At 46.1% G+C, this 26,939-nt stretch overlaps 1 protein-coding gene across 1 annotated transcript in view; it reads right to left on the bottom strand.

Moving 5' to 3' along the window:
* LOC137648598 (beta-lactamase-like protein 2 homolog) overlaps positions 1-26,939 on the bottom strand; it is an 83,217-nt gene that overhangs the window by 21,096 nt on the left and 35,182 nt on the right. Inside the window, exon 3 of the mRNA XM_068381511.1 lies at positions 5,431-5,545. Within this exon, the coding sequence (XP_068237612.1) occupies positions 5,431-5,545 (115 nt within the window). The remainder of the gene's footprint in view (positions 1-5,430; positions 5,546-26,939) is intronic.

Here is a 26,939-nt window from a genome sequence, read left to right as displayed (position 1 = left end):
TGATGGACTCGAGGAGGAGGGAGGAGCTTATTACCGGTACTCGATCTGCAGGAGGAGGCAAGCTCAGAGAGCTGGCACTCGACCTTGTCCCTGGCACTTTTCATCCCTTGAGACCAGGGCAAAGCTGCACTGGCCCTAGAGGGTTTCTGAGTGCCATAGACGTGGTCCAGGACCGTGTCCTTCCCTTCACGAAGTGGGACCTCAGGGTCTGGGGTCCCATTAAGGTTCCTCATGAGGGTCAGGACTTGTCAGAACGCATGTTCTGACTCCTGGTGCTCTCCTCCCGAAGGACTTGGCAGCGAAGTCTCCCGTTCCCAATGGCTCTTCCTGGGGGGACACGTGGACATCCTCGACGGCTCTAGACGGTTCCTGCCTGATCCTAGCTGACGATTTGGGAATCGTCTAAGAGTCCTTAGGCTCCCTCCTGGGCGGGATACAGGACTCGAGAAGCGAAGGAGGAAGGTCCTTCTCCACCTCTGGATGAGAAGACCTCTCGGGGAGAGGAGGAACCTCCCCCATTGGTGCGATGGGGGAGTATTCCTGCTCATCTGACTCTCCTGAGGAGGGGTAATCCTCCTCCGCAGGGGAGGGCGAGAAGGTCTGAGGGGGAGTAGGAGCCTTGCATAAGGATCTGCGCGGGGACAGAATAGGCCTCGGAGGAGGATCCACGGGAGAGACTCCTCTCTTCCTCTTCAGGGGGGAGGAAGCTGCCGCTGGTTCGTGACCCGAATCAGAGAGGGCCGGCTTGATCGCCTGCACAAGGGCTCTGACTAGGGTGCCGAACCAGGGCTGTTGTCTGACAGTCGTGCTGTCGGACACCCCCTCTGGAGGGAAGGGGATCGAGGGATCCCTAGGAGGAGTCAACAAACGAGGGTTCGCCTGCATGGCTGAAAAAGAAGATCCCCTAGATCTGTCCGGAGAGCGCTCCCCCTCTGGCGAGCGCACTGGTCTACGCTTGCGGGGAGTGGAATGCGACGAGGAAGGGTCCACCTGGCGGCGATCGCACTGGGGCTCATACATCGGGTCCTGTTCAGGGTCGCGCGTGAATGGATGGCGCGATACTGGAAACTCGCGTGCGCGCACCCGCGGGGGCGGGGGCGAGGGCGGGGCGGGTGTTCAGGAGCGATGCACAGTGGCGCAGCAGCTGGAGCGGGAACATGGTCGCGAGAACGCGTAGGCGATGGCGTAGGCGTGCGGCGATCAGGAGCTGGAGCTGGAGCAGGAGGAGGCCGAACGCGCGGGCGCGCAGCGACCTGGCGCGGCCCCGAAGGGCGCGAGATAACGGGGGGGCCTGAGCGCGTGTACGGAAGAACCGGCTGAGGGCGTGTTAGCGCTGGAGCAGGGTCGCGAGCGACCTGGTGGCGAGATGGTTGACGCTGGTCAGGTAAGACCGGCATACTCGCCTGTGGGCGCGCTGGCGATCATTGGCGCGCATCAGGATGCAGTCGCACCGGAGTGTGCTGCTGTGGCGGCCGCGCGGGGCACGCCGTTGGACGAGGGTGCTCTGGAGTTTGATGAGGGGCAACCTTAATTGTCTCAAATACAGGAATGGGGCATGTAGCAGGAACAGGGAGCGATACTGAAGCATCGTGCGCGCAGGGCGACCCTGGCGCGTAACAGGAACGGGGGCGCGAACGCCTAAGGGTGAGCGCCGAGGCGCTAAGTCAGGATCAGCAGGAACATCGGCAGGCTGGCATGCAGGCGGTGCCTAGCGCTTAGGGGCGAGAGGCACAGTTTCACGCTCAAGTCCCTGCAGCCCCGAAGGGCCCGGAGACTGCGCAGTGGCAGTGTCAGGTGGCGCGTTAAATGCATCAGGAGCTCCAGAGGTAGATGGTCTGGGCGACAGGTCACAGTGTCCCAAAGGACGACCATCCTCCGAAGGGGATCGCGAACGATCCCCGGAGAGGTCATGGTTGGTAGCTGGCAGGACAGGAGAACGGCGAGTCGTTTCCTCCGCAGAGGACTGTGGTGACGACGAGCCGAAGAGGCGCCTCTTAACCCCTTTGAAGGGGGAAGGAAGGCCTCTACGGCGAAGGGGAGGGTGATCCTTCCACCTTATATGCCCACGAGGGGCCGTGGGATCAGCAGGCTGACCATCGATGGGCCTCCGAAGAGGAGTCTCTGTAAGCGAACTCCCCCGAGAGGGAGTATCACCGGCAGGAGAGACCGTGGGACTAAGCTCCTCCCTTGAAGGATGTTCAGAGGGGGAGTCAGAGCCTTTCGCTACCTCAACCACAGGAACGGGCGTTTGGCCAGACCCACGGGATGTTTCCGACACAACAACGTCAACCACAGACAGAGGATCTATCTCCGCTGAAGTTGGCGATTGTTCGACGGCCGCACCCCGTTTGATCATGTCAAACAGAGCTTCCTTGGAGGGCGAACCCTGCAGCCCCAAGGAAGCCCAAAGCTGAAAAAGATCATTATTAGATACAAATACCTCATCTGGGGGGGGGGGAGGGGCAGCCGCCTCGCTACGGGAGGCAACGACCTCTCCCTCACCCCAGGATCGGTTAATAGCATTACGGTCTACGCTACCACTCGCCGGCCTCTCGGAAGAGCCCGCTTGAGTGGGAGCTTCGGAGGAGGAAAGGGCGGCGGAAGAAGTCTTGGGATTTTCTCTCTTCCAAGAAATCTCCGAAGGAGAAAGATCCCTTTTAGCCTTCTTCTTACGTCACCGGGCAAACCTCTCCCACTGGGAGGTAGACCACTCCCTACACTCAATACACACGTTAGACCTATCACTCCGTTGGCCCCTACACTGAGGGCATAAGGAGTGAGGATCCGTGTCCACGGCCGAAATAAAGGTACCACAAGGACGGCCAGAAAGTCCAGGGCACGTACGCATGATGAGTAATAGAGGCCAACTTCATACACACACTGAAAAGAGAAAGCAAACAAAATTATGGCAGTCAAAAGAGAGGAGAGCACAGACAGGTCTGTCGTCTCTCCGAGCCAAAAGTAAAGTGAGCTATTCACCGTGTGTGTGTGGGGGGGAGGGGTAGCTAGCTACCCCTCTCTACCCCCCCGGCTAACTAGCGGTGGGGTAGGAAACCCTCGTTAAAACTTTAAGGCTCGTCATTCAGCTACGCCGAAGTAATTACCCCATGTAAATAGCGTGGTTTGTATTTCAGTTACGGAACAAATAGTATTCAATTTTGTCAACTGACCTCCAGAATTTTGCCAACAACATAACATATACAGTATACTGTATACTGAAAGAACTATAAAAAAACTCATTGTTTTTTGCTAACCAAGCTTAATTTAAGCATTCTTGCATTTCTCTATTATCAATTTACGATGCACTTTAACAGCAATTACCAATTGTTTTTACTTTTATTTGTCATCAGCTGATCTCAAGGGGATGGTAGCAAGAATAGGCTGACATATACGTTATGGAGTATCGCTGATATAATTTCCTAACTTATACAGTATTATTTGCTGATTTCTAACTTCAAGTTTCATGTTTTTACTTGTGTTCATTGGTGAATCTTAATGCTATACTTGTAAAGTATTATTTGCCAATTTCTAATGCTAAATTTCATGCTCTGACATGTGCTTTGTAACAATACTGTACTCTGTATTTGGCAACTTCTAACTACAAATGTCTTGCTTTAGTTCTTTTATATTATAAGAAATTCACAATACAAAACATGTGGATAACATGAGTTGACTGTACTAGTTAAAGGAAACCCTATCCCCCTACCAGAAAAATGACAACAGCAAGTGTCAAACTAGGAATATCAAGATACAGTATATATTTGGTAAGACATCGACCCATCCTACCCCTTGCCAGGCGGATGAAAGAGATGCCTCTAAGCAGAAGTTGTCTGCAATAAAAGTCCTCCATACTATCTCTCCATTTTCAGTGTTGGACTGAACCACTTACCTGCAACTAATCAAACCACAGTGGCTATTACACCAGCTTCTTGATTATAAACTAACACTAGGGGTACCAGCCAATGCCTGGGTTTGTATCGGCGCAGAGTGGTGCACAAGGACACAGAATAATCCTCTATATCATGATAGGAACGGGAAAGATGAGAGCATACAACCCACCCTTTCCTGTGTGTAGGGAAAGGAAAAATGAGCCTCAGCCAGAGAGGGATCCAATATAGTATTGTCTGGTCAGTCAAAGGGACCAATAACTATGTAGCTGTAGTATCTCAACGGGTGGCTGGTACCCAGGCTAACCTACTACCTAACAGCTCAAGTTCCACTTGACTGACCATGAAGGTACCAGTTAGTGTGATAGTCTGTCACACTCCCTCCAAAGGGAGGAAAGCAGACATTCCCTCCAAAGGGGGAGCAATCTTAAGGAACTTGAGTGAAAGACCTTCCCATGTGACTATTTACTTCATCTTCTTCTCAAGGAAGAAGTGTCTCACAAAAAGAAAGGAGGAGGCAGAAGAAGCTGACAGAAGAGAGAGAGAGAGAAAGCAAACGTCCTCTATTTCCTATTGGCAACCATTCTTCCTTACAGTCACAGATGAGTCATGGTCTGGGCTCCCAAAGAGAAAGAAACTACAACAGCTTCCTCCCCTTCAACATAAACTACTACACAGGGTTTTGTCACAAGGAGAGCACTCAGAACACTAACTGACAATTTAATACAAAGGGATCACCATCAAGGGATTACTGTCAGGCAAGAAGGTATGGGCAAACCTTGGTTAAAATTACACTTTGAGCATCATCTTTGTGATTGGAAGGGCAAGAATGCTACAAAAGGGGCGGAGGGGCTGCTTACAGTCACTACCTCACAAAAGTAATAAAAACATGGGACTTGAAGGGTTTTATCCTCATAAGAATAAATCCCCTTCACCACATGCTTACATTTTTGGTGAGCTTCAATTTACAAGCAAGAGTATTCACAAAGAAAACAAAAAACAAATGTAATTAAAGATCCAACAGTTGAGCGACCAGCACAATGGTACGTCCATACCCATTACAGCCAGCCAAAACTGGCTATTTTTTGACAGGAAGGTGGGTGGCACTTCCCTCTCACTCCCTCTGTCATTATCAACTTTCTTTTTTTAAAAATTCAATGGCCATTTCACTGCTATTGAAGGTATATTCCTATTTTAAAGTATGAAAGGTTTGTATATAAGTAAGAACAAATGAGCTACAAATAAAAACTTTACTCACAGCCAACAAAGTTGTCTTCTTGGATATACTTAATGATCAGCTGAAAACAATTCAAAATTACTTTCTAGTATTTCAAAACTTAGCTGACTACATTTTTCCAGGATTCTAATACAAAAGAGGTAAGAGGATTCTAATTTTATGTATGCTTTGAAAAATACATTAATGCTCATCAAAACAATGACAAACCCAAAGGACCATATTAATATCGAAACAGTTGCTTAAAGATTATTTTGTCTTTAGTACTGAACTTCACTGAACTCTAAAAGGTCAATGAAACCAAATTACCTCACAGTCGCTCCTTCAACTTTCATTTCTTGTTGATGAGTTAGGGACAGTAGGTCTACTATAGCTGGTTCTTCTTCAGCATCATTTCGAGGAAATTTGTGAACACTAGGGGTATCTGCAATGTGAATTTTGTGACAGATGACATTACTGCACATAAAAAAACCTACCAATTCAATACAATATTCACATACTGTACCTTTACAGCTAGCTAATTTGTAAAATAATGCTAGTTACTTTATATACAAGTCCTCATCCAATATAGGCATTAGATATGTTAGCGGAGAGGCAATTAAATCAAACAAATGGAAATACATAATGAATGGATGACACAATAAGGATTATATCTGGCTTAAATGAAATTTTTTATCAACTTCAATCATGCAGTCACAGGTAGAAAAATATTCATCTGTTTACACAAATGTGTGTTGAGCAAAGCAACCACTATACAATACTGGATATAGGTTTTGAAAATGGATATGGAAGGTATTTCAATAACAAAAGTGGTTATACAGTAAAAAGGGATGAAATATAGTTGGTATCAAAGGAAAATAAATATCTAGATACCATCCCTATCATGAAAGAATTAGGATACAGTTCCCATGGGTATTATTTCTAAGAAAATGGGAATAAAACTGATATCACAGGATCACTCCTTGAACTAACTGTATTGATCCAAAATGAACCATAAATTTCATAAAAATTAAAACAACTACAGTAGGGTCCCGAATTATGCGAGAATTTGGTCGATGAAAGGCCTCGTGTAATTGGAAATTCGTATATTTCGAAACACATCATGGCGGCAAACAGCAACCTACCCGGCAATTTTTTTTTCACTCCATTTCTAGCTTTCTAGCTATATATATACTGTATATACACTGTGTGTGTGTATGTATGTGTGTATATATATATATATATATATATATATATATATATATATATATATATATATATATATATATATATATATATATATATATATATATATATATATATATATATATATACTGTAGCTTTTATCTTAACAATACTGTAAGAAATCCTTCTTATAGATTTTTTTTATAAAATACTGTACAAAATTTCTTTTATGGATAAATAAAACAATAAAAAGTTGTTAAAGTTTTGATAATTTTATATGACTGTAGTATTTACTACTGTACTATGCATAGCTTACTGTTTTCAGTATTTTCCGAATGATGTAGAATTATTTCCCATAGATACAAAAAACAAAAAAGGGTTTTCAAGGTTTGATACAGTACGTATCTAGCAATAGTTAAAAATTACAGTATAGTACTGTATATCCATGATGACACTCCCACACGTAAACACGGCCAGTAGGCGCAAGTGTGCACTAGGCTGCTGTACGATAATCACGCTTTTTTTGCCCTGAGCGGTCATTTCACTAATGATAATTTTTCAAAGTTAATATAATTTCTTTATGCTTATAATTTGTAATTATAGTTAAAAGTAGGGATATTAATTAAATGGTTGAGTAAAAAAAACAATTAATACTACTATTATTTAATTTCAAATGGCTACATAATACTGAATATTCTAATGGGTTCTTTTTATCTTCAATCGTAAATCTTACGCCTGGATAAGCAACAAAAGGAAAGGAATAGGTCTCTCTCTCTCTCTCTCTCTCTCTCTCTCTCTCTCTCTCTCTCTCTCTCTCTCTCTCTCTCTCTCTCTCTCTCTCTCTCTTCATATCGTTTCCTGTATAGTTTTCAAATATGTTCGTCATACATTTGTACATTATTTATCTACTTTATTCTCTCTCTCTCTCTCTCTGCGTTTCCTTTCCCTTTATAGTTTTGTGAAATTTCGTTGTCCAGTCATTCGGTAATGAGAAGTCATTTTCGCTTTCGACATCGAAAGAAAACTTTGTTTCTTCAATATACTCATCACTGGAGGATTCAGAACTAGTGCTCTCATAATCAAACAGGTTATCATTATCAAAATCCACAACAAGAATATAATTTATTTCATCTAAAGAAATAACCTTCCTCTTTAGACCTTTCATTACAAAAGGAACAACAAATAACCACTTATGCATGAACGCCCGAGCGCACTGATAGGAAACCAGTTCAAACCACAGTTTTGTAACATCAAGCTACCTTCAGAAAAATAGTTGCCAGACATCATATAAGTTTCTATTCACAGTCCCCATATGCTGAGAGTGTTGCCAAGTGGTGATCCTATACTTACTATACGAGTAAAGTAACATCACGAGACTGACGGCTTGTAAAAGGCAATTAAAGTCATGAACGGAATATACAGTTGAAGGCGGTACCGAGTAGATCGTGGTGAACGGTTTATCACGTGGGTGACGCTTAACAGGTTAAAAAAAACATTTTATATAGTTCGGTATTTTCTCTATCCATCCTCTCCCAGAAAACCTTCAAATGTGAATTATCGGAATGTGTGCAGATCTTGGCAGTGCGATAACTAGTTAGCGACTGAGAATAAAAAAAATAAAAAGCCCGATTGACGAATGACGATGCTGATGAAGAGGATATCGAATACCGATTTTTCCCTAATTGATTTTTTCTACGTTCTGTCTAATCCAATGTACAGTACATTCTTATGTAAAGGGCGAACCCCAACATTTCTTGATGCTGCTACACTTTAATTATAGATATTTTACCACCTATTTATAATCTTTATTTATAATAACATCTTTAGTAAAAGCTCTTCAATATCACTTTCAGGAGTAAATGCGTTTATGATCGACGATGAAACGTAAAAAAAACGTTTTCCTTTTAAGAAGGCGTTTTTTTAGGGAAAAAAAAAACACGAAATAAAATTGCTCATATTTCATATATTTTGATTTTCTAAGGATAAATAAAACATTAATTATAACATTATTATTACATAGTACCTGGTAAGATATCTTTTGCCGCAAAAGTTAACCTATAGACAGATGTTAAAGTTGGTTAGCGAGTTCGTTATGATCAGCGATGGAACGTACTAAACAAAGTAATGGGTTTGGTTGTGGTGACATGTTTGGCAGTAGCATGATATAAAATAGTCTTTATTTTGATGGTTTTTAATTTAAAGTTTATTGAATAAGGATTTTTCACCATAATCACAACATAAGTATAAAAATTAATTAGTACAAATATGTTATTTTCATTAGTAAAATAAATTTTTGAATATACTTACCCGATAATCATGTAGCTGTCAACTCCGTTGCCCGACAGAATTCTACGAGAGGGATACGCCAGCTATCACTATACTAGAAGGGGGTGTACTCACAAGCGCCACCTGTGGCCAGGTACTACAGTACTTGTTGTTGACGCCACCTCACTTTTTCCTCGGTCCACTGGTTCTTTATGGGGAGGAAGGGTGGGTCAATTAAATCATGATTATCGGGTAAGTATATTCAAAAATTTATTTTACTAATGAAAATAACATTTTTCAATATTAAACTTACCCGATAATCATGTAGCTGATTCACACCCAGGGGGGTGGGTGAAAAACCAGTGTACAAGACTAAAGGATAGCTAAGTATCCCGTATTTCATATAATCAGTTATCCACAATAACAATGAAATAATAAGTACCTGGTAAGGAAGTCGACTTGAACCGTTACTCTGCCTTTAATAAGATCGTCTTCCTTACTGAGCGCAGCGTTCCTCTTGGAAGGCTGAATCAACTCAAAGGTGCTAAAGTATACAGGGCTGCAACCCATACTAAAGGACCTCATCACAACCTTTAACCTCGGCGCTTCTCAAGAAAGAATTGACCACCCGCCAAATCAACAAGGATGTGGAAGGCTTCTTAGCCGACCGTACAACCCATAAAAAGTATTCAAGAGAAAGGTTAAAAGGTTATGGGATTATGGGAATGTAGTGGCTGAGCCCTCGCCTACTACTGCATTCGTTGCTACGAATGGTCCCAGGGTGTAGCAGTACTCGTAAAGAGACTGGACATCTTTGAGATAGAATGATGCGAACACTGACTTGCTTCTCCAATAGGTTGCATCCATAACACTCTGCAGAGAATGGCTCTGTTTGAAGGCCACTGAAGTAGCCACAGCTCCCACTTCATGTGTCCTTACCTTCAGCAAAGCAAGGTCTTCTTCCTTCAGATGAGAATGTGTTTCTCTAATCAGAAGCCTGAATAGTAAGAAACTGAGTTCTTAGAACTTGGAAAAGAAGGTTTCTTGATAGCACACTATAAGGCTTCTGATTGTCCTCGTAAAGGTTAAGACCTTTTTAGATAGTACCTAAGAGCTCTAACTGGGCAAAGTACTCTCTCCAGTTCATTCCCCACCAAGTTGGACAGGCTTGGGATCTCGAACGACTTAGGCCAAGGACGTGAAGGAAGCTCGTTTAGCAAAAACCGAGCTGCAAGGAACATGTAGCCGTTTCAGATGTGAAAACAATGATCCTGCTGAAGGCGTGGATCTCACTTACTCTTTTAGCTGTTGTCAAGCACACGAGGAAAAGAGTTTTTAATGTGAGGTCCTAAAAAGAGGCTGATTGGAGAGGTTCAAATCTTGATGACATAAGGAACCTTAGGACCACGTCTAGATTCCAGCCTGGAGTGGACAACCGACGTTCCTTTGAGGTCTCAAAAGACCTAGGGAGGTCCTGTAGATCTTTGTTGGTGGAAAGATCCAAGCCTCTGTGGCGGAAAACCGCTGCCAACATACTTCTGTAACCCTTGATCGTAGGAGCTGAAAGAGATCTTACTTTCCTTAGATATAACAGGAAGTCAGCAATCTGGGTTACAGTGGTACTGGTTGAGGAAACTGCATTGGTCTTGTACCAGCTACGGAAGACTTCCCCTTGAGACTGATAGATTCTGAGAGTGGATGTTCTCCTTGCTTTAGCAATCGCTCTGGCTGCCTCCCTCGAAAAGCCCCTAGCTCTTGAGAGTCTTTCGAAAGTCTGAAGGCAGTCAGACGAAGAGCGTGGAGGATTGGGTGTACCTTCTTTACGTGAGGTAGACGTAGAAGGTTCACTCCTAGAGGAAGAGTCCTGGGAATGTCGACCAGCCATTGCAGTACCTCTAAGAACCATTCTCTCGCGGGCCAGAGCGGCGCCAACCAACGTCAGCCGTGTCCCTTTGCGAGAGGAGAACTTCTGAAGTACCCTGTTGACAATCTTGAACGGCGGGAATGCATACAGGTCGAGATGGAACCAATCCAGCAGAAAAGCATCCACGTGAACTGCTGCTGGGTCTGGAATCGGAGAACAATACAACAGGAGTCTCTAGGTTATCGAGGTAGCGAACAGATCTATGGTTGGCTGACCCCACAGGGCCCAAAGTCTGCTGCAAACATTCTTGAGAAGGGTCCACTCTGTGGGGATGACCTGACCCTTCCGGCTGAGGTGATCTGCCATGACATTCATACCGCCCTGAATGAACCTCGTTACCAGCGTGAGCTTTCGATCTTTAGACCAGATGAGGAGGTCCCTTGCGATCTAGAACAACTTCACGAAAGAGTCCCTCCCTGCTTGAAGATGTAAGCCAGGGCTGTGGTGTTGTCAGAGTCCACCTCCACCACTTTGTTAAGCTGGAGGGACTTGAAGTTTATCAAGGCCAGAAGAACCGCCAACAACTCCTGCAATTGATGTGAAGTGTCCTTTGCTCCTGATTCCATGTTCTCGATCATTCCTGTCCGTCCAAAGTCGCACCCCAGCCCGTGTCTGATGTGTCCGAGAGGAGACGGCGGTCGGGTTTCTGAACAGCCAAAGGTAGACTTCCTTGAGAAGAAAGCTGTTCTTACACCACGCGAGAGAAGACCTCCTCTCTTCGGAAACAGGAACTGAGACCGTCTCTAGCGTCATGTCCTTTATCCAGTGAGCAGCTAGATGATACTGAAGGGGGGAAGGAGGATTCTCCCTAACACGATGAACAGGGCCAGCGATGAAAGTGTCCCTGTTAGACTCATCCACTACCTGACTGAGCATCGGTTCCTTCTCAGCATGCTCTGGATGCATTCTAGGGCTTGGAAGATCCTTGGGGCCGACGGAAAAGCCCGAAAAGCTCGACTCTGAAGATCCATACCCAGGGAGACAATGGTCTGGGATGGGATGAGCTGAGACTCCTCAAAATTGACCAGGAGGCCCAGTTCCTTGGTCAGATCCATAGTCCATCTGAGAATCTCCAGACAGCGACGACTTGTGGGAGCTCTTAAAAGCCAGTCGTCTGACGGAGCCGGACACAAGATCATGGTACTGCTGCACAGTCTGTGAACTGTCAACCATGGGGAAGCGAGGAAGGACAGTGACAACCCGAAGCTGTCTAGACTGTCTGGGTCGTACAGACAACTCCTTATCGGGTTGCTGAGGTTGCCGCACTGCGTCACAACAAGTCACTTCTGCTGGTTGTTGAACGTCTTCCCAGTGACACACTGACTCCGTAAACAAAAAATCCTTTAACAAGGACTAAGCTTGGACTGCATGTCTTGCAACACAGCTCAAGGTCTATGGGAGCAGGTGTGGTAACAGACGGGGTTAGTGACTGAAGTGGAACCATTACCTTCCCTGGAAGCATGTTATGCTTAAATAAAAGTCCATAGGAGGCTACGCAGCTAAAGGCTCCTCTCCAAATGACAGAGTCCTCAAGGGAATATCAGAAGGAGGGAGAAAAGCACTTTCTCATCTACAGGGACCATATCCGAGAAAAGTTAAGTTCTCTCAGTGAGGGTTTCAATGGTGCAAAAGCAGCAGACTAGAAGGCAACGTTATGAAACTGCTTGACAGTCTAGTGAGTTGGCAACAACCAAAGATGTATGACTGAGAAGCATGCGGTAAGGTATGCAGAGCATGTTGTATGCAGAGCATGCTGTATGCAGAGCATGCTGTATGTAGAGCATGTTGTATGCAGAGCATGCTGAATGCAGAGCATGCTGTATGCAGAGCATGCTGTATGCAGAGCATGTTGTATGCAGAGCATGCTGTATGCAGAGCATGCTGTATGTAGAGCATGTTGTATGCAGAGCATGCTGAATGCAGAGTATGCTGTATGCAGAGCATGTTGTATGCAGAGCATGCTGTATGCAGAGCATGCTGTATGCAGAGCATGCTGTATGTAGAGCATGCTGTAAGGTAAGCAGAGCGTGTTGCATGGCGTTTAACATTTCTCAGAAATTCCATGACCAGTGCTAGAGTGCTTCATGCATGCTTGCATGGGGTTTTAATATCAACATAATATATACCTTACATTCATAACTCATGATTCATTTTTGTTTTGAAGATATTTTTGCCATATTTTGCGATATTGTTAAAAATATATTGCAAGGAATACATATATATTTTTATATAAGTAAGACAAATAACCTCCATTATCATAATGTTTGTGTAGGCATACATGTATATGATTACAAATGCAAGTTATGAAAGTAATGAGGTGTTATTATTGTCATTTGTTATTTCCAAGTTGAATGGGAAGAGGCTCAAGTTGAGGAGAAAGTGGCAGATGTATGCGTTGAGGTGGCTGACTCATAGCATGAGGTTGCTGCCTCAAGAGTTGCGCTTGCTGTAAGGGTTGCGGATGCGCAGTAGCAAGTTCCTGAGGAACGAGTAGAGGTTCCTGTGGTGTGAGCGGAGAGCGATGAGGTAGAGGCTGCGCAGAACGTAGTAAATGTCTCGCGAGTTGAGGCTCCTGAGGCGCAAGGCTAAGGTGTTGTGGTGCTTGCCTTGAGGAGGGTTGAGCTCACTGCAGCGAGAGCTGAGGAGACTGACTCATGGATGGGAGAGGTTGTTGTACCTCAACCGAGTGTTGCATCAATGGTGGAGCAGCAAGTGGAAGCGGAGGAAGAGAGGTATAAGCCTCCTGATCCCATTGCTGAGGTTGCCTTAAGGAAGGCGGAGGGAGCTGTACACCACTGGGAACAGTAAACTCAGAACGTGGCTCAACATCATACGCCTGGCAGGCGGTACTGCGGTCAGGCGGAGCGAGCGCAGGCGGAGCGAGTGCAGGCGGAGGCGCAACCTTCTCAGCCCGACACTCACGCATCAAGACTGAACGTTGTGACTGCATGGACTGCAGTAGAGCCAACTTGGGGTCGGCAGACACTAAGGTCTGCTGAGGCAAAGCCTTAACAGCAGATGAGGTCTGTTACGGCAACACCTTACCTCTCTTAGGAGGTGTGCAGTCACCTGATGACTGAGGAGAGTCAGAGCTAACCCAATGACTGCATCCGGGTTGTAGAACTCTAACTTCGTACGTCTGGCATAGGTCTGGACTTACGTTTAAGAGGTCTTGAGACCTGAGACCAGCGTTCTCTCCCCGAAATTTCTTCTGCAGACGAGCAAAATAAGGGCTCAATCGTCTGCGGGTGGGAGTGACGGTCTCTGTAAGACACGCCCGCAACCACCGAGGATACTTCTGTGAGCCGATCAAGGCCTGCCGAATCCTTTTGCCCTTCGACATTGCTTCTCCCCTGGGCTTGGGAGCTTGCAAGAGGTCCCGGACTGGGAGGACGACTGGCACGCACAGAAGTACCCTCACGCACAACACTGACACTTTGCGCTAATCACTTATCACTTTTGATTTTCTGTTTGCACTTATTTCACTGAACTCGAAACTTTAAGTGGTTGTACCTGAAACACGCAATTCTATCCTTTCTCAAAAGTTAGTAATTGCGAAAACAGAATTACAATGTAACAGAAAAATCTAATGAAAGATAAATAATTCAGTGGCTGGAAAGAGACTAAACACTAGATCAAATAAACTACGTTTAAATTCTCTCACCGCATAAAGCTTGAGAACAAGAAAAAACTCTAGAAACGTTTACCTTCTTCCCCTAAAGAGACTAGGGAGAAGAGTAAAAACGATAACAACGTTACTCGCTTGAACGAAACGTTTATCCTCCTCTTTCTCCCTCCGTCTCTATCTCTCTCTCTCTCTCTCTCTCTCTCTCTCTTGACTTAGAACCTGAGAGAAGAGCCCAATCATATATATCGTTAAAACATATTATTGTTAAAGGAAAATATTTCCCAAAATGAAAAGTTCCTTTGTAGAATTAAAACCATTAAGTTAAGAAAGAATGAACAAAACGCTAGACACGGTTACTCTTACTGCAACGTGACACCGTGAAAATTCTCTCTCTATCGTAACGATAGAGCGCAAGTTGAACGTTCTGAAACGTCAACAACTGCAGAGACAAAACAAAACGTTAGTTCAACTTTGAAAACAGTACGAGACTATCAAAGAAATTCTTTCAAAAACATTAAAATAGCATAATATGTTAACAGGTAAAACCGAAATGACGGGCTCAATGTTAATTAACTTCGGTACAAGAAAAGACCGCCTACTATTAGGAAAGGTCGAATATAAACAAATATAAAAATTAATTTTAATAATTTTATAATAAAAGGAAGTTAATCGAAGAGGCCTATAAAAGGCGGAGAGATATAAAATAAATCTATAACTTTTGTTAAGCAAAATTAAGAAAGAGAGTCTATACTCTCTTAGACACCAACACTTCCGTCTAAGGGAAGGGTCGGCCATTAAAAGGTGAAAGAGAGTTCATACTCTCTTCGTCACCATTAATCAATTTAATTCCAAAAGCTAACTAAGCTAATATAGAAGTTTCCAGTATAGCGAATAGCTGCAAATTTTAGAGAAATACTTCACCAAACCGTGAACAATACTCCAAAATCATAAGCGTATCCAAGAACGTCTTGCCGGAAGCACGACAGAGGAAAAAGTGAGGTGGCGTCAACAACAAGTACTGTAGTACCTGGCCACAGGTGGCGCTTGTGAGTACACCCCCTTCTAGTATAGTGATAGCTGGCGTATCCCTCCCGTAGAATTCTGTCGGGCAACGGAGTTGACAGCTACATGATTATCGGGTAAGTTTAATATTGAAAAATGGAATATTATACATATAGGTGTTGGACAGTTAGGCTAGGCCTAGCGACAAGTTCACACAACAGATGGGCAAACCTTAACATTTTTCATCCAAAACTAGTCTTAAAATGTTTGAACAGAAATCTTTCTCTCACATTCTCCCCCCCCCTTTCTCAGACATCGGGGAACCATCACCCCCCCCCCCCCCAATACAATTAAGAAAACAATAGATTTCCTACGCTTCGCGGTGCTTGACTCGCGGATTTAGAATGCTCCTCGCAAATACAGGAAAATTAATTTTTAAAAACTATCGATCGCGTAATTGAGGAATCGCGTAATTAGAACACGTGTAATTCGGGACCCTACTGTACTGTATCTCTTTCCAAAGCAACTGGAGTGAGAATAAATGCTAGCATCTTGGTGAAGATGTCATTACTTCAGTTACTGTTTTCAATACTTCAGAACCAAATCAAGAACATATGAAAACCCCTTCTTGCAGAAATGACTCCTCGTGGTTTCCAAAGCTACGCTTTTGTTACATGGCACAGCATTGGGTCTCCAAATTGCATCAGAAAATTTGTTCTAGGTTCTATGGCATGAGAAAAATGGACATTTTCAAGGAAAGCAATCGGTATATAGAAAATAGAATAAACTCTGTATGGGAATGATGACTGCCTATTGTAAGGCCACATACATGAAGGATAGATGGACAAGAGACATCCCTCTCAACAGGAATAAGTTTGTTGGATAACAGCAGGTAGCACAGATATCTGCCACACAATTACAGTTATCAGGAAATACTGCATATACTTGTTAAGAAGTACATCTGTACTCTCCAGAAGTTAAAGTCAAAGTGAAGGTAACTACACCTGTAGGGTGGGTGGTGCCTACCTGCCATCCAGTACACAACTGTGTTTACTTCTTTGAAAAGCTTAACAGCTGTTTATGGCTTAGCTGAAGTCACATTCCTATTAAAGGTTGAAGGTTTATATTTTGTGTAGGAACAAATATATGTAGGTTAATAGTAGTTGCTGGTATAAGGTTATAGGTTCAAATTAGGCACTTGAAGAGTTTTGATTATGCAATTTCTAAAGTCCTAACTAATATTATACTATCATCGTCATCATCTCCTTCTACACCTATTGACGCAAATGGCCTTGGTGAGATTTTGCCAGCCGTCTCTATCTCCATACTTCTTCATTCATCATCTCCTACTTCAAGTTTCATAGTCCTTAGTCATGTAGGCCTGGGTCATTCAACTCTTCTAGTGCCTTGTGGAGCCCAGTTAAATGTTTGATGAACTAATCTCTCTTGAGGAGTGCAAAGAGCATGCCCAAACCATCTCCACCTACTCCTCACCATAATCTTATCCACATATGGCACTTGAGTAATCTCTCTAATAGTTTCATTTCTAATCCTGTCCAGCCATTTAACTCCTAATATTCTTCTGAGGGCTTGTTCTCAAATATGACAAATTCGAAGATAATTTGTATTTTTCCTAACCATACAAACCTTAGCTATTTACATTGGGTTACCTTTTAGCGCAGCTGAAATGGCGAGCCATTAGCATTTAACGAGGGTGTATTACCCCCGCGCTAGTTAGCGGGGGGGGGGTAGGGGAGTGGTAGCTAGCTACCCCTCTCCCCCCTCACACACAGATGAATGCTCACTTTAACTTAGAGGTAGGACTTGTCTTGGGGGACAGGGCTGGCGGGCAAATATGAGTAAATAGCTAAGGTTTGTATGGTTAGGAAAAATACAAATTATCTTCAAATTTGTCATTTGTTCCGTAACCGAAATACAAACCACGCTATTTACATTGGGTGACTTACCCATTAGGTAGGGTGGAAAGTCCCCAGCCATACTGGTTTTGGCTTTACCCGGGGACTCAGAATCCGAGTGAGTCGCACTCGAGAAAAGGAGTCCCTGCACCTCACAAGTACCGTGTGGCCTACATAAGCTTGTGTGTGAAGGAAGAAGTGTGACCCGTCCTAGGCAGTTGACCTGGAGTTCCAGAAGGAACTCTGGGTTAGGACGTTCCCAATACCACCTCGTCAGGGTATGGGGGACGCGACAGTATTGACTCAATACTCGGAACACAAGGAAGCATGGTTTACCTGCAGAGGTTCGAGGTCAGCTATGCAGAGACCAGGATGCTGCTTCCCCGTAGAGGGGATGATGAAGAAAGAAATAAGGGCCAGACATACTTCTTTCGTTTATGCAGACTAAAACCTGATAACAATGCCCTCAACCTTCTGCTACCTGTCCAAAAAAGAGCCTGAGGTTAGACCAGCTGTTGTGTAGCCACCACAGAGCGATAGAAAACGTATCGAGACTCCTGTGGGTCACGCCCTGCAGGAAGCGGGCTGCGAAGGTCATTAGACGCTTCCAGACTCCAGCTTGTAGCACCTGCGTCACAGAGTAGTATAAGTGAACCCTCGCTACTTCGCGGTTCGACAATCGCGGATTCACCACTTCGCGGGGTTTTTCCATAACCCATATATATATACATATCGCGGATTTTCCGGAAAATTCGAAAATACCGCGAAATCTGAAGACAACCAAATACGATATTTTGTTACCTGTAATTCCATTAATACTGTAATTAGTAATATCTGTTCTTACTGATTGTTCATTGCATTACATATGATATATAATTCAGCACAGAAAGAAATAAAACACGAAAAGAGAATGTCATCATACGATAATTCAGTACTGTATACAGTACGTAGTAAAATTAAATCGAACATGAAACGCAAATCAGATGCAGTCATACCATATTAGAATGGTGTAAGGCTGCTGTTGGCTACTACTGTACTACAAATGTAATGGATGTGCTTCTTTTCCATGAATCTTTTGTATGTATACGTACGTAGTACTGCATCCAATAATATTCTTTGTTGCAAAAATCACATTTCGAATAAGCGCACGAGAGAGAGAGAGAGAGAGAGAGAGAGAGAGAGAGAGAGAGAGAGAGAGAGAGAGAGAGAGAGAGAGAGAGAGAGGCGTAAAATAGAGTACGTAAAGCTGTATTATTATTATTGTTATTATTATTATTATTGTTGTTGTTGTTAATAAAATTATTATTGTTATTATTATTATCATTATTATTATTATTACAGTACTGTACTGTATTATTATCATTATTTATTATTATTACGGTATTTACTTAATCTACGTAAGTTCGGTATGCGCGGGGCATCTTCTATGAGTTGGTAACCTACGCATCATAGTACTGTAAGACGGGTTGTGATTGGTTCAAGCGCTGATAGATGACGAATCAGAACTCAAGTTTTGTTATCTAGCCTGTGATTGGTGTTTTTCCATCATCTCCTACCCGCAGCATCTAAGTTCTCGTGGGGCTGGATCGTCCACTCTCTGTTACCGCGTATCGCTGAGTAGACGTTCTTAAGTTTGTGAATCTGTGCTGTGTGTGACTTTTTTAAGTTGAACTTTTTGTTACTGTAAATCCTACTGTAATGGCTCCCAAGCGTTCTGCTTCTCTTAAGGCTGGTAGTGAGCCTAAACGCCACCGAAGGATGATGACGATAGCTGAGAAGGTTACGCTTCTCGACATGTTAAAAGATGGTAGAAGTTACGCGGCCGCTGGCCGCCATTTTGGCATCAACGAATCTACTGTTCGCTATATCAAGAAGGACGAGGCGAACATTAGAAAGACGGCTGCAATCCCCTTTAGCAGATCAGCGAAGCAAGTCGTTACAACGCGTAATAAAACGATCGTACGCATGGAAGGTGCTTTAGCTGTGTGGATTGCCGACTGCCGGAAGAAGAACATAGCGTTGGATACGAACACCATCCAAACAAAGGCTTTGAGCTTATATGAGAATTTTGCTGCAAAGGAACCTAAAGACGACGACGGCAACCATGCTGAAGATGATGATGATGCAGATGATCCTCAACCAGGGACATCCACTGATTCCCAGCCTCAGAAACATTTTTCCGCCAGCAAAGGATGGTTCGCGAAGTTTCAGAAACGCTTCGTCCTGAAAAGCGTTTCCCTGCATGGGGAGTCTGCTTCCGCTGACACTGCCGCTGCTGAAACTTACGTGAACCAGACGTTCAAGAATATTATCGCCGAAGGTGGATACAAGCCGGAACAAGTCTTTAATATGGATGAGACCGGCTTGTTTTGGAAGAGAATGCCATCGCGAACTTTCCTGTTTAAAGAGGAAGCCAAAGCCTCTGGCTTTTAAGCATTCAAGGATCGCGTTACCCTCGTGATGTGTGGCAATGCTGCTGGATTTTTGCTAAAGCCGGGGCTTATTTATAAGTCGAAAAATCCTCGCGCTTTGAAAAATAAAAATAAGAATCTCCTTCCCGTGTACTGGATGCATAATCAAAAAGCATGGATTACGAAGATGCTGACCTCCAACTGGTTCCATCAGTGTTTTATCCCGCAAGTCAGCAAATATCTCTTAGAGAAGGGCTTGCCATTCAAGATCCTTCTCCTTATGGATAACGCTGGTGGACACGCAACTGACCTGTCGCATGAGGGCATTCAGGTTGAGTTCCTGCCACCCAACACCACGTCATTAATTCAACCGAAGAACACCATGGCGGACCTCGTTGCGTGTGTGGATGCTGCCCAAGATGAAGAGGATGAAGATTTTAACTTGAAGGCGTACTGGCGGCAGTACACCATAGCCAAGTGCCTGCAGAATATTCAGAAGGCACTTCAAGAGATGAAACCTGCAACCGTGAATGCGAGCTGGAAGAAGTTGTGGCCCGATATTGTTTACGACGACAAGGGATTTACTCCGTCGGAAATCCAACACTCTGCAATACGCAAATCTGTGCAGTTGGCTGCCATAATTGGAGGTGACGGGTTTGGCGACATGACGACTGAAGACGTCGACGAGTTGTTGGACTGCCATTCCCAGCCCCTAACTGACGCAGACCTCGAAGACCTGACGAAATCGGCAAGTGAAGAAGAGAGTGATACCCAGGAAGAGACCCAAGAAAATGTCGAAGAAACGGGCTTAACATTAGAACGGCTTGCCAAGGCCTGCAACCATGCGAAGGAGTTGAAAGAAATGTTGCAAGAGTGGGACGAGGATATGGTTCGCTCCATGCAATTCTGCAACAAGATCGATGAAGACATGACTCCCTACAAAATGCTCTTGGATCGAAAAAAGAAGCAGCGGCAACAACTTCCGATCACAATGTTCTTCCAGCCTCGCAAAAAAGAGCCAGTTCCTCCTGCTAGTACGCCTTCGGAAGAAATTGAAGAAGTTTCCCAGGAAGAAGTTGAAGAGGTGTCCCAGAAAAAGACACCTCCGTCTGAAGAGACGTAAAATACTACCTGGCTGCACAATAGAACACATCATCAGCTTCATCATCATCATTTCTACTGTGCAGCAAATTCATCGCCATCATCATTCAAGTTTTTCTTCAACTTCTTTCGTGGTGAGTACAGTAACAATCTTTATTTTTTACTTTAATATTCTTACTGTACATTCTAAAACTGTATTTGTGCCTGTTTTATAGTTTAGTACTGTACGTACTGTATGCATTAAGTTAAAGGGAAGGTTTTAAAAGTCTACATGTTGTAACCTATCATATTTTTTTTGTTTAAAATTTACATTTACGTACGTAAAACAATCTCTCTCTCTCTCTCTCTCTCTCTCTCTCTCTCTCTCGTAAATTGTTTTCCTGCTTTGCTACGTACAATACTGTATGTGCTGTACAGTACTGTATGATTTTATATAGATACGGTAAATTATATTTGTAAGGTAACATATTTTGTAAATGCTTTTACTGTAAATACTGTATGTACTGTATCATTATTTATCACTATCATCATGCGCGTTGAATGCCTTGTTTGTTCTGAGCGTGGTTGTTTACTGAGCGTACAGTACTTTATGACGCCGTCGTTTCAGGCGGCGTCATAAAGAAAAAAATTTCATTTGGAAGTCCTAAGAAAAATACGTAAACTAAAACATTGGTAATAAAAAAATCAACATACAGTACTGTATAATCAATATAATCGATGCAAAAACTAACCTATACATATATGTGTACACTAAATGAGTTTGTTTCTTCATTATGATCAGAGATGAACGTAAACAAAACATTGGTTGCCATTTTTTATCGTGCTTTATAGGTGTTTAGGAAACGCATGATATAAAATCGCCTTTAATATTTGTGCCTGTTTTAGTTTAGGGTGCTGTAGTACATGCATTAAGTGTTCTGTACATTAAAGGGTGGTTTGTTAACAGTACTACGTACAAGTGAAGGTTTTAAAAGTCCGAATATACATGTTAAATAAATAGGTAAATATGATGTCACTACTTCGCGGATTTTCACCTATCGCGCCCGCGTCTGGAACCTATCTACCGCGATAAACGAGGGTTCACTGTACTCGAAGGCGAGGGACATTGCGATGTATCCAACATCGTGCTGTAGGGCGACGTGACGGGGGAGGGTCTGGAGACAGGTCGAGATGAATGTCCTTGAGTCCGGGCTGAAGAGGTATACTGGTGACTCTTCCCCGTGTCCTCCTTGTGCTCCCAAATCGGCTGCAACTGAGGACAAACTGCAGCTGTTCCCAAAGCTTACCTCTCGATTCCTTTACTGGCAAGAAAGAGAAGGTCTTGGGACATCAGATACAGAATGGAGACTCGAAATCTTGAAGGAATTGGACCGAAGGGCCGGGACCCCCAGATTCTGAGTCTAGCCAACAACTCAGGAGCGTACCTGAATGTTGCCTTCCCCTCTTCCTTAGAAAGGGCGGAGTCGTACGAGACCAAGAAGATTGCTTACACACTGGCCGTGGCCAGAGTGAGCAGGAGACCCAAGGCAGAATACAATCCGAGGACTGTCGTAACGGGTCTTGAGAAGATCTCTTAACGGACTAAAAGTCCGAGCCATGCTCCAAGTTGGAGGTCTTCCTCCGACTAGGGCAGGGACGATCGTAGCTTTGCATGAGCGAGAAAAGGTCCAGCGGGCAGGAAAAAGTTATTCCTTTAAGCCTGAAGGTCAGGGAAAGGCTGAGCGACAGGCTTCATTGCCGAGAGCGGAAAGGAGTTTCCTCCCGCCGAAAGGCAATAAGACCGTTATTGCTAGAGAAGAGGCCTCAAGGGAAGAGGTATATCTCCCACGGCACCAACCACCGAAGACTCTTCACTTTGCCTGGAAGACCCCTGCGGATGACTATCGCAGATGACGCGACCTCCGTACCGCGACTGTAGCGGGTTGTCTCTTCTTGAGGAGGACGCTTAGTGTCTCCAGGCATGAAGCCGAAGCGACGCCCCGGTTCGGGAGAGATGTCGCAGTGTGGTTATTTGAGTAGTCTGCGCCGTGGGAGAAGCTCTCCCGGGAGTTCCGTCAGGGGAAGCAGAGGGTCCAGAAACCGTTCTGCGCATAGTCCCAGTGGAGCTCTCCCATTGAAAGGTTGACAGACAACCTGGTCTTGTTGAGACCCATTGTCCACAGACAAAAAGGAGGGAAGACGCAGGCGTCGAAGTTGTCCCACCATCATCGGAATGCATCTTGCCAGAGTCTCGGGGTCTGAGACTGGGGGGGAAGAACAGCGGAAGCTTGAGGTTCCAAGCTGTCGCGATCAGGTCCCCCAGACCAGGACTTGCTGGTTACTCAAGGTCAAAGACCCCCAGGTACACTCTTTCTACGAGGCTCTGCTCGGATAGTCGGAGAGAACATTCCTCTGCCTGGAATGAGAGAGCCGATGGTGGTATTGAGATAATCTCAATCATCCCGGTATCTCTACTGCAAGATGTGAAGGTGTGAAAAACCGTCCGCTGCTAGTTAGAACACGCCAGAATCATGAAGTCGATGCTCACGGGGCGACTCGGCAGGAGCTGTAGGATCTGTAGAGGGGCCAGACTACGGCCCTAAGCCTGCTTGAATGATGGAGAGGTATCCTTCAGGTCTTGACCATAGGCCTGGACCGGAACATGCCCCCCCCCTTTCCTTTGACGGGTCCGAGAACAGCATCAACAATGTGGGGAAAGGACGAGAATATCCACTACCATCAAGAGGTTCCATAGGTCAACACCCATTGCAGGTCTAATAGTTCCGCTGGTCCCATAGGGGCCAGGAAGTCCGGTTAAACGTTGCCTGAAACCACCGGAACTTGGACCGCCCCACATGGAACTTATCCTGAGGCGACCGTTTGGACTATAGACGGGTCAATGAGGAAAGGAGAACTAGGAAACGTTCCAAGGTAGGGCTGAAAGCTCTGCTTGACTGAGAACAGGTACTGCGACTCTCCTCAGTCTTGCCACAGTCAACTGAAAGGAAGGCTCGGAGGATGTGGCAACGGCATCCCCAGGTGGTCACCCATCCAAGTACCGACCAGAACCGACGTTGCTTAACCTCACTGGATGGACGAGAAGCGGGGTTTCCAACGTGGTAAGGCTGTTGACTCGATATCATGGCCAGATACTCCAGATGTTGAGGCAGAAGAAGAGAAGGCTCCAAGCAAAGTACCATGAACCCACACTCATGGTAAGCATCCGGAAGCTTGTCCCGGCGCTGAAGAAGGTCGAACCCGAGCCTACCGGAGTTGACCAGCCCTCCAAAAAGCAGAGGAGGCAGAAGTCTGTACCTGAGCGGCCATGAGGAAAGCAGGGAGAGTTCTCTGGGGAAAAAAACCTGCTACGCCACGGCGGGATAGCCACACTGCATCATAAGCAGGAATACTTGCAGTCTAGGCTGAATTCCATGAGCTCCCTGGAAGATGGATGGAATGGAAACTGAAAGTACCCGTCCTTCCGAACCAGGGTTTAAGGAGTCCTGTCGCCTCGTTACCAGTATGATCGATTCTGCTGTTCTACGCTGGCCGAAGTTTGTTCGACAAACTTGATCAGGGCTGAGAGGTCGACTACGGAACTCCCCTCTCAGATCCTTCCCTACAAGAAAGGATCGACTGAAGAGGCCGGGGGTGAAGCCGTCGATGATCCTATGGAGGACCTTCGCCTAAGGTATGGATCATTCTGCCCAACCGAGCAACTCTTGCCGACGCTATGGCATAGAGGTTCAGAGACACTGAATTCACTGACAAAGACGGCAGGCACGATATCCTTGGCTGATCACAGAGATTGTGCGGGAATGGGCATCGGGAAGCTGTCATCCGGATGAGTAACCTTAAGCATCCTCCCAGCGAGAAACCTGCAATCCTAGAGTTCGTGAACTCTGCCGCTCCTTTTAGGACTATGCCCCCCCGGGGGAGCCTCCCGTGCCATCTGTTCCTGACAGGAGGAAACTGCAATTGGACACCTTGTTCCAGTTGTCGTAGCCGATAACTTAGGCCGACGTGGTTGAAAGAAAAGGGCGCTGGAGCCCTGCAGAGTCTGGAAGAAAGCGCCTTGGAGGAGTGAAAACGGAAGTCGATTTCCTCCGCACAGCTGCTGTCTAAGTCTTTGTCCTTGGGCACAAACAAACTCTTCTCAAGGATGGAAGGGTGTCTGAGGTCGTCGACCTCCACAGATGAGACACCCGAAGGAAGCCCTCAGTCAGCGCGTCCAAATGGTACAACATCGAGCTTGTCCGCAAGTTAGATACTTAACGACGAAAGGCCAAGGTGCCTGAGCTCGAGAGGAGGAAAGTACCCATGATCTTCCTGTAGCTTCCTTGAACCAAACCTCGGGCAGTAACCGAGGAGGGAAAGGACCTGGTAAGCCCCCAAAGGAAGGGGTAAGCAGTCACCCCTTGTCCGATGGAGAAATCTCGAACGGAAAGCCCCCCCGCCAAAAATCCTTCCAGGGAATGACGGGGAAGGGCTAACTCAGGTTCTGGAAAGAGGAGTGTTGCTCAGACCTCCCTGAAGTTTCTTCCTATTCTTGCAAGTGCCATGCTCTGCGTTTACGGGGTGAGGCCGTGTTCTGGAAATACACTCCAGAAGAACTCGCCAGGCTGGCCATGCTGCGAAAACCCCAATGGGAATCGTGGTCGCAATCGCCCTGGAGCTCGCGCGATGGTAATTCAAAGATTTGCGTGTGGGCGAACGTGGAAGCGCCCATGCGCGGTCATGCAGGAACGCAAAAGAAGGTGAATGAAGGAGCGCAGAAGGAGAGCGAGCGTGGTAGGAAGGGCGAGAGCTGGTGGTCGGCGAGCGATAACCCATAGACGAGCAATGGATACTGCAAGAATTAAGCCGACGTTTGTGCGAAGAAACACTGTCGGTTCGAGCGACGGAACAACGTCGGTTCGCGCGACGGAACACCGTCGGTTCGCGCGACGGAACACCGTCGGTTCGCACGACGGAACACCGTCGATTCGCGCGACGGAACACCGTCGGTTCGCGCGACGGAACACCGTCCGTCCGCGCGATGGAATACCGTTGGTTCGCGCGCGGGCGAACATTGGAGAGCATGGGCGCGGACGCCCATGAGCGTAGACGTGCAGGCACGTGGGCGTGTGAGCGCGCAGGCGAATGATCGCGTGGGCGCACAGGCAAGCGGTCGCGCGGGCACGCAGGCGAGCGGGCACGCAGGCGAGCGGTCGCGCGGGCGAGCGGTCGCGAGGGTGGGCAGGTGAATGAGCGCGAGTCCGAGGTGGCGAACGCAAGCGTTAGCATGATGGCGAGGAAACGCGCTGCCGTGTGGGCGAGGAAGACCGCTGGCGATATGGATCAACAGGCGATCGGTGGTGAGCTGGTGAGCGCTAACGCGCAGGTTGGCGATGGCGCGTTGTGGCATGTCGACGCGTTGGCGAGCGATGGCGAGCAGCATGCGCAGGTGAGCGATCGCGCGATGGCGAGCAGCATGCGCAGGTGAGCGATCGCGCGATGGCGAGCAGCATGCGAAGGTGAGCGATCGCGCGATGGCGAGCAGCATGCGCAGGTGGGCGATCGCGCGATGGTGATCAGCATGCGCAGGTGGGCGGTCGCGCGATGGCGATCGCTGACGAACAGGAGAGTGCTGATGAGCAGGAGAGCGCCTGTGCGCTAACACTGAGCAGGAGCAGGAGAGAACACAGCAGAAGGGCGCGCAGGGGAACCCTGACACGCAAGGGAAGAACCCCTGTGGGAGGCAACCCTTTGCCCCGAAGGGATCGTTGTCCGTCGGGAGACTGATGTCCGTCGGAAGACCGTTGTCTGTCCGCCGGGAGACTGATGTCCGCCGGGAGACTGATGTCCGTCGGAAGACCGTTGTCCGTCGGGAAGACCGTTGCCTGTCGGAAGACGAGATCAGACTGCTGTCCATCTGCACCAAGGCGGAAGATCAAGAAAAAGGAGTTGTAGGCTGCAAACGGAGATTTAAAAAGGCGCCTCTTAGCACCCTTATAGGGAGATGAGAGGCCCTTACGACGAGGCGGACGGTGGGCCTTACGGCGAGGGAGGCCAACAGCAACAGCAGCAGAAGAATCCTCTGAAGAGGAGTCTCTATGAGTGTACTCTCTCGCGAACGAAAGAGAAACACTTCGTAGAAGAGACTGGTCAGCCAGTGACCTAAAAGGAGCAATCCTCCGAAGAGGAGCTCCTGCAGTTGCCCAGCCCCTTGAGCGAAACTGCAGGTGTGACAGCTCAGCACTAAGAGCATAGTCACACGAAAAAAAGGCAAGAGAAGAACCCTCCAAAAGGGGAAAAACTCAAGCCTGGACAGGAAAAACTTCCCTCGGAAGGAAAGTTACCCGCCCAAGGAGGCAAGCCTCCTGAGAGTTCTAAAATGAACTGGAGAGCTGTCCGTCGTCACGGGAGTACTTCCAGTAGAAGGAGAC

Source organism: Palaemon carinicauda, chromosome 10 (genome assembly GCF_036898095.1).
Source record: "Palaemon carinicauda isolate YSFRI2023 chromosome 10, ASM3689809v2, whole genome shotgun sequence".
Lineage (NCBI taxonomy): Eukaryota > Metazoa > Arthropoda > Malacostraca > Decapoda > Palaemonidae > Palaemon > Palaemon carinicauda.
This window is presented reverse-complemented; position numbering and strand designations above follow the sequence as displayed.